The 10,645-nt window shown below is 64.8% G+C and overlaps 1 protein-coding gene across 1 annotated transcript; it reads left to right on the top strand.

Moving 5' to 3' along the window:
- The first annotated feature begins 1,815 nt into the window (after positions 1–1,815).
- Positions 1,816–9,292, top strand: SRMS (src-related kinase lacking C-terminal regulatory tyrosine and N-terminal myristylation sites). Its single transcript, XM_003809912.6, has 8 exons — positions 1,816–2,168; positions 5,125–5,246; positions 5,992–6,158; positions 6,891–7,032; positions 7,151–7,309; positions 7,852–8,033; positions 8,125–8,281; positions 8,473–9,292. The coding sequence occupies exons 1-8, from the start codon at positions 1,816–1,818 to the stop codon at positions 8,664–8,666; spliced, it is 1,476 nt and encodes a 491-aa protein (XP_003809960.3). The 3' UTR covers positions 8,667–9,292.
- Positions 9,293–10,645: the final 1,353 nt, after the last annotated feature.

Genomic DNA, 10,645 nt, shown 5'->3' with positions numbered 1-10,645 from the left:
GTCCAGTCTCCCAGGGCCCCTGCTGGCTCCAGGCTATCAGCCCGGACACAGCTTGGCTGCTGGGGTGCCCTGAGAGCCAGGCCACGGGTGTCACTGCCACCCCACAATGCACACACCAGTCCCCAGACGTGAGGTTTCTGAGAAGCCCATCTGTGACTCCAGGGCAGGCAGGTGCGAGAGGCGCTTGTCATTGGCTGGACACTGGTCACGCCTATTGGAGGGATGCATTCAGCCACACGCATGAAGTGGGGGCATGGATGCGTGTGAGATGTGGGAAAGGGGCGTGAGGCTCCCTGAAGGCCACCCAGGTGCGGAAGGGGCTGCTGGGGGAGGCCGGCAGGAGGAGCGAGAGACTGCAGATGGCCTCACCCCACCCCTGTGCCTCAGGACCCAGAGGGGAGGCGGGAGGAGTGAGAGACTGCAGATGGCCCCCAGCCCACCCCACTCGGGACCCGGAGGGGATGTGGGAGGAGAGAGAGACTGCAGATGGCCTCACCCCACCCCCGTGCCTCAGGACCCAGAGGGGAGGCGGGAGGAGTGAGAGACTGCAGATGGCCCCCAGCCCACCCCACTCGGGACCCGGAGGGGATATGGGAGGAGAGAGAGACTGCAGATGGCCTCACCCCACCCCCGTGCCTCAGGACCCAGAGGGGAGGCGGGAGGAGTGAGAGACTGCAGATGGCCCCCACCCCACCCCACTCGGGACCCGGAGGGGATGTGGGAGGAGAGAGAGACTGCAGATGGCCACCACCCCATCCTCCTGCCTCAGGACCCTGTACCGTGCTGCTGGGTTTTGCTGGGATTTGCTCCCCCAGTACTGCCCCGATCTGGGGACCTACCTGAGCGGGCAGAGTTTGCTTCAGCATGTGGGAGCTTGGCGCTGTCCAGGGAGAGGGTGGGAGGTCCCCAGCCAGGGACTCACCCGCCGCCCCTTCTCCGTGTGCTCATCCCCCTGAACTGGGGCCAGGCGTCCGCAGCCTCCACTTCCCCACAGTGGCCTTTGGGTATGGCCTGGGCATTGACTGACTCAGAAGCTGGTCATCGGGCAGCGTGGGGCATCTGGGTGCCTGGCCTGCGGCAGAGCTCCCTGCAATCAGCATCTTGTTTTACTGCATGAAAGCCGGGGTGCTGAGAGCCCCCTCACTCGCCTGTCCTCAGCCTTTGCTGCAGAGGCTGGAGGCTTAGCACCTGGAGCAGGGTAAATGATGTTAAAATATCTGGCCAACATTTAAATAAGCAGGCAATTTTTCACCTGAGTGCAGCTCAGGCTTGGCAACCACTGCAGGTGCTGAACAGCAGCGCTTCTCCGTGGACCCCCCACTTCTCCGTGGGCACGGGCGGCTGTTGGACTGTGGTGCCCTTGGGCATGGGCCGGGCCTGACTGGGCAGAGCCATTCCGCCTGCCTGGGCCTTGCAGAGGGCGGGAGAGAGGCTGGCCCTGCCCACCCCGCCCTCCTCGGGCCCCTCCTGGAGCCCGCCCCGGCCCCAGCCCAAGCTGCCCTCTGCCGTCGGGTTGGGGAGGGGACGGTGCACTCCAGACGCCAAGGAGGTGGAGGACAGGAGGTGCTGTCGGTGTGCCCGAGGCAGGGGGTCCGCCCTGCGCCCCACCCAGCCCGAACGCCAGCCCGGATGCCGGTGGGAACCGTGTACCTCCTGGATCCAGGGGACCTCTGAGTGACCGCAGGGCTGGGGTCCCCTGTCACCCCACGGCCAGGGCAGGGAGCGCTGGACACCGGGTCCCACCGGCCCTGCCAGTTCCTCTTCCGGGCTCGCGGGCTCCCATGGCCCTCGGGCCCAGCGCGGTGACCCCGGGGGATGGAGCCGTTCCTCAGGAGGCGGCTGGCCTTCCTGTCCTTCTGGGACAAGATCTGGCCGGCGGGCGGCGAGCCGGACCATGGCACCCCTGGGTCCCTGGACCCCAACACTGACCCAGTGCCCACGCTCCCCGCCGAGCCTTGCAGCCCCTTCCCTCAGCTCTTCCTTGCGCTCTATGACTTCACGGCGCGGTGTGGCGGGGAGCTGAGTGTCCGCCGCGGGGACAGGCTCTGTGCCCTCGAAGAGGGGGGCGGCTACATCTTCGCACGCAGGCTTTCGGGCCAGCCCAGCGCCGGGCTCGTGCCCATCACCCACGTGGCCAAGGCTTCTCCTGAGACGCTCTCAGACCAACCGTGAGTACCTCGGCCTCGGAGTCAGAGCCTGCCTCGCCCCCAGCTGGGGAGTCCAGAACAACGGCAGGATTTTGAGTTGGAAATCGCATGTCCGTGGCTATCTGTTCATTCATTCGTTCATCCACGCATTCATTCAGGGACAGCTGATGGGCCCCGGGCCGGCAGGTGTGGTAGGAAAACAGCAGTGTCCGCTGTGGGCTGCCGAGAGGGAGAGGAGGCTCTGGCAGGCGTGGTCAGGTCCTGGGGCGGGGGGGACATCAGCTGCACCAGCTGGGCACCCAGCAGGCGGTTCCTCCAGGACCCTGCCTGGCTGGCCAGGCCCTCCCGCCCTCACACAGGGAGTCCAGTGTTCATGGAGCAGTCACTGCTTGGAGGGCAGGGGCTGGGGGCTGGGAGGCACCAGATGACAGGAGCTCCAGGAGCTCTGGGTGACGGCAGGTGAGCAGGGGCTGGGGGCTGGGGGCTGAGACAGGGGCCCATGCTCCAGGAACTCTGGGTGAGGGCAGGTGAGCAGGGGCTGGGGGCTGAGACAGGGGCCCATGCTCCAGGAACTCTGGGTGAAGGCAGATGAGCAGGGGCTGGGGGCTGAGACGGGCCCACGCTCCAGGAGCTCTGGGTGAAGGCAGGTGAGCAGGGGCTGGGACTAGGGGCTGAGACAGGGGCCCACGCTCCAGGAGCTCTGGGTGAAGGCAGGTGAGCAGGGGCTGGGACTAGGGGCTGAGACAGGGGCCCACGCTCCAGGAGCTCTGGGTGAAGGCAGGTGAGCATGGCTGGGACTGGGGGCTGAGACAGGGGCCCACGCTCCAGGAGCTCTGGGTGAGGGCAGGTGAGCAGGGTTGCAGAGGCGCCTAGTCCAGATGCCCAGTGCGGCTGCTCTGAGCGGCTGCCTTGGTCTGGCATCCAGCTGGGCAAGGCCTGAGCCCTGGAGACCTTCGGGGTCAGCCTTGCTCAGGGCCACTTCCAGCCTCCTGGGGGCCCTTTGGCACTCACACATCGTCCTGGGGGTTGCATGGGGCGGGTGAAGCCGGAGTCACAGGAAGGTGCCTTCTGAGGGGCCCCAGGCCCTCACCCCACACCTGCCCCGCTTGTCCTGAGCAGTGGTTGGGGGGCAAGCAGCCTTTGTGATGGGAAGGGGCTCACAGTCACCCCAGGTGTGGAGGACAGACCCCTTCAGCAGTTCCTGGAGGGCAGGGCTGGTGGTGGAGCAGGGCGGTCCATAGGCAAAGCTAATGACTATTTGCCTAGGCTGGAGATTCAAAGACTAACCACACTCAGGTGTCATTAGCTCCAGACGCCTGGCCCCACGCCCCAGGGAGAGACCTCAGACACATCCCCTGCATCTCAGGATCCCACAGGGGCTCACCTCTGACCCCCAAGCCCTGATGTGGGCTTCAGAGGAGGCTGGCGATGTTTTGGGGAAACACCTGTGTCTCATCCCCACACCCCGCGGTGCTGGGAGGGACCTGAGTCCCTTTACACGTGAGAGGGTTGCGTCTCCCTGCCAGCAGACCCCAGAAGGCAGGGGCCCTGGCTGCAGGAGGAGCTCCATGGACAGAGCGTCCATGGAGTCAGTGCCTCAGGCCGCCGCCTCTCTGTCCCTGGTCCCACACCTCTTCCTGTCTCCATCTTCATTCCCTTCAACTTCAGCCCAGCCCCACGGCCCTGGCCATGTCGGTTTCTATTCCTGCTGCCCCCATTGCCCCCCAGGTCCCCGGGGCAGGGGTGCCAGACTGTGTCCTCCGTCTTGCCCAGTCCCAGTCTGCCCAGGATGGCATGGCCGTGCCCCAGCCCCGAATCTTGTGTTGACTCTGAGGCCCACCTCGGGTCCTCTCCTAATCCCGCTTCCCAGGTGGTTTCAGCCCCACCCTGACACCGGCTCACTCTGCTTCCTCCTCCTGGTGCTTACGGGGTGTGCCCTGGGGCGGGGGAGTGGCAGGCATCCCTCTCCGGGTCCCAGGAAGCTCCAGGAAGTGGGAGGCTCCAGGGTGGGAAGCTGAGTCAGGAGTGGAGTCCCCGCCTTGGACTTCAGCAGCAGAGTTATGCAGACGGGGTGGGGCTGGGAGCATTTCTGTCTTCCTTCCAAGGATGCCTCCGGCTCCCAGGAATGAGTAGATGTGACCTGGTGGGTGGCCCACCTGGACAGGGGAGACCCAGCCGGCCCCTCTCCCGACACCCGGTGTGGGCTCCTCGTGTGTGGGCATCTGAGGAGTGGGCACCTGGGAGCTCCCTGCCACCCTGCCACCGTGTTCAGAGAGGTCTCACCTGCACCTGGCTTTTCCGAGGGGGTGTCTGTGTGAACAGACGCCAGTGGGCTTAGGGCGGTCCTGTACTGGGCACAACTCTCCAGCATGGGATGCAGGATGCTTTGAACGTTCGCACAGCAACCCCCCTGCAGCCGCCCACTGGCTGCCCCTCCTGACCTCCTGCACAGCCTGGCTTAGGCTGCCTCCTCAGGACACAGCTTGCATGGGCCCCCTCCACTAACCAACTGCCTGAGGCAGGTGGGCCGTGCCCAGCCAGGTGACGCCCATGGCCCTGTACGGCCACGACAGCCCAGCAGTGCTTCCGGGCAGCTCACCAGGCCGTCAGCTCCATGTCTGCGCAGGGGCTCAGCGAAGCCGAGTTTGGAGGCCTATGGCCCATGGCCAGGGCTGACTGTTAACCTGTGGCTGGGGCTGGCGGTCACTATGAACAGGGAACTGGAGGTCACGCCCAGCAGGGCTAACGGAGAGCCCACGGCCAAGGTGAGGATGCTCAGGGCTGAGCAGGAGGATGAGGCCGGCACTGGGGGCTGAGGCAGTGCAGACCTTGAGCTGGGACTCAAGGTCCACGGGGTGGACCTTCTCCCTGAGGCGGTGGGACAGCCGGGCTCAGCCCTGCCGCCAGCACGGAGGAGAGCATGTGGGGCCACTGGCTGAGGGGCCTGCAAGGTGACTGCCGCACCTGCTGTTTGCAGCTGGTACTTTAGCGGGGTCAGTCGGACCCAGGCACAGCAGCTGCTCCTCTCCCCACCCAACGAACCAGGGGACTTCCTCATCCGGCCCAGCGAGAGCAGCCTCGGGGGCTACTCACTATCAGGTACCTGGGGCGGCCCCTCCTGCCTCTGTCCCCCACCAGGTCAGTGGCCCTTGACCTTGGGGTGGTTGGTCTCTAGGCAGTGCTGGCTCCTGATTCACACCCGGCGCCGCTGAGGGCCCAACAGCAGATATGCTGGTCACCTCCTGCACTTGCTAACTCACCCATTTATTCATTCATTCAGTCATTCACCCACTCATTCATTCAGTCACTCATTCACTTGTTCATTCATTCCTCACTCACTAATTCACTCATTCATTCATCCATTCATCTACTCATTCACTCGTTCATTCCTCACTAATTCACTCATTCATTCATCCATTCATCCACTCATTCACTCTTTCATTCGTCACTCACTAATTCACTCATTTATTCACTGATTTGTTCACTAGCTTATTCTTTCACTCATTTGCTTATTCGTTCATTCATTCATTCACTTTTCCTTCTTTCCTTCCTTATTCCTTCATTCATTCACTGACTCATGGACTCATTCATTCTACAAGTATTTATTAAGTGCCTACTCTGTGCACACCGTCAGCAGAAAAGCTCCAACCTGGGCCGCTCTCGCTGCCCCGCCCCAGCCTGTGGCTGCCCACACTCCCTCCTCCACACAGCTCTGACCATCTCAGGGTCCCCAGCTAGGTCTGAGCCAGACCCCTTAGTGGGTTGTGGCCAGCATCCTCTGGGGTGGGAGGGTCGGGGCAGCTGGCAGCCAAGGCAGGGGTCTCCATCTCTGAACCCTTCCTAGTCCGGGCCCAGGCCAAGGTCTGCCACTACCGGGTCTCCATGGCAGCTGATGGCAGCCTCTACCTGCAGAAGGGACGGCTCTTTCCCGGCCTGGAGGAGCTACTCACCTACTACAAGGCCAACTGGAAGCTGATCCAGAACCCCCTGCTGCAGCCCTGCATGCCCCAGGTGGGCCTGTGCCTGCCAAGCTGCCCCATGCTGGGCCCGAGGCATGGCCCTGTTCTAGGTGCTCCTCCCCACCCCGTCACAAAACCCCTGGGGCTGTCAGAGGCGCAGCTCCAGGGCCCTGCCCAGGCCTGGGAGCATCGGAGCATCCCAGCGGCTCCGGCACATGCTGCTCTCTGCGGGTGTCTCTGAGGGTTGTTGGGATTCCTGGGGTCCTGGGGGGCTGGGAGTGGGGAAAGGAGACCTGTAGCAGTGCCCAGCTCTGCAGGGGAGCAGCCAGGAGGGTGGGGCCAGTTTGGGGAAGGCACTCAAGGCTGCCCCAGGCCCCAAGGGTGGAAGGTGTGGGAGGAGAGGCAGATCACAAGATGCTGCACCTGGGCTGGAGACACTGGATCCCGGGGACTGTCCCCGATGTGAGCCACCCTGCCGAGGGCCAGGGCAGCAGTCTGGTTTCTCTGGTCTCATAATGACAGCGCGGCCAGGGGCAGTAATGAGCATGTGTAGATGGATATCCGGCTGGGGCAAAGGTGCCACTTAGGCCCCCAGAGCAATGACCTCCCACGGGGCTGGGCTGGGCCTCCAAGCCTGGCACCCACTCCCCTTTGTCCCGGCCAGGGTGGGGTGAGTGTGTGCTGGGGACGGGGGTGCCCGCCAGAGCCCTGGTGTGGGGGGCTGTGCCTGGGACAGAGCACAGGGGCCCACGCTGACCAGCCTCCCTGCCCACCCTCCCTGCAGAAGGCCCCGCGGCAGGATGTGTGGGAGCGGCCACACTCCGAATTCGCCCTTGGGAGGAAGCTGGGTGAAGGCTACTTTGGGGAGGTGTGGGAAGGCCTGTGGCTGGGCTCCCTGCCCGTGGCGATCAAGGTCATCAAGTCAGGTGAGGCCCCGAGATCCCGTGCCACGGCCGGGCCCCGCACCTGCTGTCCAACCCTCAAGCCCCAGGGCAGTGATGTTCGTGGTGTGGGCCGGTCCTGGCGCCACACCCTCTCTCGCAGCCAACATGAAGCTCACTGACCTCGCCAAGGAGATCCAGACGCTGAAGGGCCTGCGGCACGAGCGGCTCATCCGGCTGCACGCAGTGTGCTCGGGCGGGGAGCCTGTATACATCGTCACGGAACTCATGCGCAAGGGGAACCTGCAGGCCTTCCTGGGCAGTGAGTCCCCTCCCTGCTGCCACGTGGCCCTGACGCGCCTGCGACCGCCCCTTCCCTCCTGGCGCAGAGCTGAACCTGCGGGTTTCTGAGGTGAACCGGGCCTCTCTACCGGGAGCAGGTGGCCCCGGCTGCAGATTCCATCCCTGTCTGGTCTCCAGCCAACAGGGGGCTGGCGTCAGGTCTGGGCCAGGCCAGAGCCTTGTGGCTCCGGGGCTGGAGCTGGAGTTCGGGGGCGGTGGGGGGGCGCGGTCCCATCTGGGTCACCAGACTTGGTCTAATGTGACATAGACCGAGCCCAGCCTCTGGCTCTTCTCTGCCCTGGTCTTTGTTGGGGGCCTGGGCCGGCTGCCAGGTCACTGTGGTGAGTACAGGACCCTCGCCCTGTCTCACTTGGGGCTTCCCGTGGCCTTAGCCGGCCATGCCATCCTCGCCATGTCTTAGAGATGAGGAGGCTGAGGCATGGGGGAAGGTGACGTGGGTGGACGCCGGCCTCACCGGCCGTTGGCCCCGCGCCCTGAAAGGCCCCACGCTGTCTCCTACAGGCCCCGAGGGCCGGGCCCTGCGTCTGCCACCACTCCTGGGCTTTGCCTGCCAGGTGGCTGAGGGCATGAGCTACCTGGAGGAGCAGCGCGTTGTGCATCGGGACTTGGCCGCCAGGAACGTGCTCGTGGACGACGGCCTGGCCTGCAAGGTGGCTGACTTCAGCCTGGCCCGGCTGCTCAAGGTCAGCGGAGGCTCTGGGCCCCTGACCCAGAGGGGGTGGGTGAGGGGACCCCGGTCCACCTGCCCTACCAGGGGCCTTCCCTCGCCCCCAGGACGACATCTACTCCCCGAGCAGCAGCTCCAAGATCCCGGTCAAGTGGACAGCGCCTGAGGCGGCCAATTATCGTGTCTTCTCCCAGAAGTCAGACGTCTGGTCCTTCGGTGTCCTGCTGTACGAGGTTTTCACCTATGGCCAGTGTCCCTATGAAGGTGGGTCCCCAGGCAGCCAGAGGGAGGATGCAGGCTCTGCCCAGGAGTCACTGGCCCCGGGCCTGGACGCTGTCGGCAGGGGGTTGGAGGGTCTGGCCAAGGGCAGGCAGATGACATGGGGGGCTACAGGAGGCCTCCTCCATAGGGACCCCCAGGCAGAATCGAGGCAGCTCTTGCCCCGTGCCTCCCAGGGATGACCAACCACGAGACGCTGCAGCAGATCATGCGAGGGTACCGGCTGCCGCGCCCGGCTGCCTGCCCGGCGGAGGTCTACGTGCTCATGCTGGAGTGCTGGAGGAGCAGCCCCGAGGAACGGCCCTCCTTCGCCACGCTGCGGGAGAAGCTGCACGCCATCCACAGATGCCACCCCCGAGTCCTCACGTGACCCAACGCTCTGCGCTCCAGCCAGGCCAGCCCCTCGTCCCTGCAGAGCGCCAACTCGAAGGGATGCCGGTCTGCCGGACCGAGGAGCCTCTGGCTGTGGGCCTCAGGCCCTGGCGTGCACACGTGTTCGTGCACCAGGCAGACGTGCAGACAGAGGGCTGGGGCTGACGTTCCCCGTGCAGTGTGACTCGTGCAGACGGAGGGCTGGGGCTGACGTCCCCCGTGCAGTGTGACTCGTGCAGACGGAGGGCTGGGGCTGACGTCCCCCGTGCAGTGTGACTCGTGCAGACGGAGGGCTGGGGCTGACGTCCCCCGTGCAGTGTGACTCGTGCAGACGGAGGGCTGGGGCTGACGTTCCCCGTGCAGTGTGACTCGTGTCTCTGGCATCTCAAGAGAGACAACAGCACAGGAGGGTGGGTAGAAGCCTCGGAGGCTCTGGGCGGGGAACCCTGAGCCCTGTGTGTCTCCTGCCTGGGTCCCTTGGACTCCCTCCCAGGGTGAAGAGCCAAAGGCCCAGTTCTCTCCCTAGTCCCAGCTTGGGTTTTTGGAAGTGACCAGTGCTGGCTCCCAGGCAGACTGCGGTGTTGACCCCACTGGGTGTGTGGTATGTAGGCACGGGGTGGCACCGTCACCTGCCCCTCACAGACACGCTGGCGGCCTGTGCACAAACCCACTCACGCACACAGCACTCAGTAAGCCGAGACTGACCCACTCAGACACGCACACAGGCGCACATCACACACAGGCTCAGCCCCCCAAACCCAGACCCAGGAGCTGGAGCGTAGGGGTCCACGTGGCTAGAAAATGCAGGTTGGAGCGGCCCCCATGCCGCCTAGACCCCCAGCCCAGGACATCATGGTGCCCAGACAGCGTGAGCCCCAAGGGCATTGGCAGGAGCTGCCGATTCCATCTCCCTGGGCGGGTTCCAGGTGGCACAGGAAGGGTGGGCCGGGAGGCTTGGTGACCTGGGAGCTGCCCTTGGAGGCTATTTCCAGGGGCCTCAGGGTGGGCCGTGGGGGATTTGGAGTCTTCTGCCTGTGCAGGGTCAGGCAGGGTCGGTTGGGGGCTCGGAGGTAGATGCCATGGTATGCTGGGCAGCAAGTGGCTCAGGAAGCCTCTGGGTGTGAGTCCTCAGGGGTCACCAAGGCAGGAGGGGGCAGGGATGTGCAGGGTCGGCCCTCGTCTCCCCACGTCTGGCTCAGGGAAGCTTCTGCTCAGGTCTTCGTGAAACACGTCAAGAAGCAAGGGGGCCGGCGGGGTCTGTTTGTGGCCCCCGGAGACCCTGCCCCCCACCCTCCTGGGAGCCCAGGTTGGCAGCTGTGCCCAGAAGGCTTTCGGGGATGGAAAGTTTGGAGACAAGTTCAGGCCTGACTGAGTCCTTGTCCCCTAGAGTTGGGGTCAGCTCTGTACCTGCTGAGCCGAAGTGCTGATGGCCGCCGTCCACAGGCCCCGGCCAAAGGCTGGCTCAGGAGGAAGCTAAGAGATGAGACTCCCGTGTGCAGAGACAGGTGGCCCCGGGGAGGGAAGAGGCCACTCGGAGGCTCCGAGAACGGAGGCAGCGCAGGGGCTTCCTGGGGCCTGTGCATAGAAGGAGCAAGGCCAAGCGGAGGGAAGCAGCAGGAACCAGGACCCCTGCAGATGGTGGAGGCAAGAGGCTTTATCTGAGCCTTTGGGACCCTGGCCACCTGCCCAGCTCCATCTGCATGGGAGAACCTAGGGGAGGGGCTGGCTCTGGTACCTGGGCCCACTGAGGCCTTGAGCTGAGCTTCCGGTTCTGGCAGGTCCCCAGCACAGCAGCCTGGGGGCTCCTCTGGCACAGACGGCCTCGCCCTCTGTGCTTTCTGCAGCCGCCACTGGGGTTAAGGGGACCAGGTGTGTCTGTGGCACCTGTGCCCTCCTAGGCATCTCGCCAGCCACCAGCTGAACAGGTTTGGTGCTCCTGGGTATCTGGGAGGGGCCGGGGACGTTCCTGCCTCCTGG

The sequence above is a fragment of the Pan paniscus genome, chromosome 21, assembly GCF_029289425.2.
Source record: "Pan paniscus chromosome 21, NHGRI_mPanPan1-v2.0_pri, whole genome shotgun sequence".
Lineage (NCBI taxonomy): Eukaryota > Metazoa > Chordata > Mammalia > Primates > Hominidae > Pan > Pan paniscus.
The sequence above is the reverse complement of the archived record's forward strand: the minus strand, read 5'-3'. Positions and strand labels throughout refer to the sequence as shown.

Coding starts and splice junctions, on each gene's coding strand:
- SRMS (XM_003809912.6), top strand. CDS start 1,816: ATGGAGCCGTTCCTCAGGAGGCGGCTGGCCTTCCTGTCCTTCTGGGAC. Junction 7,033..7,150: donor GATCAAGGTCATCAAGTCAG/GTGAGGCCCCGA, acceptor CCTCTCTCGCAG/CCAACATGAAGCTCACTGAC. Junction 8,282..8,472: donor TGGCCAGTGTCCCTATGAAG/GTGGGTCCCCAG, acceptor CGTGCCTCCCAG/GGATGACCAACCACGAGACG.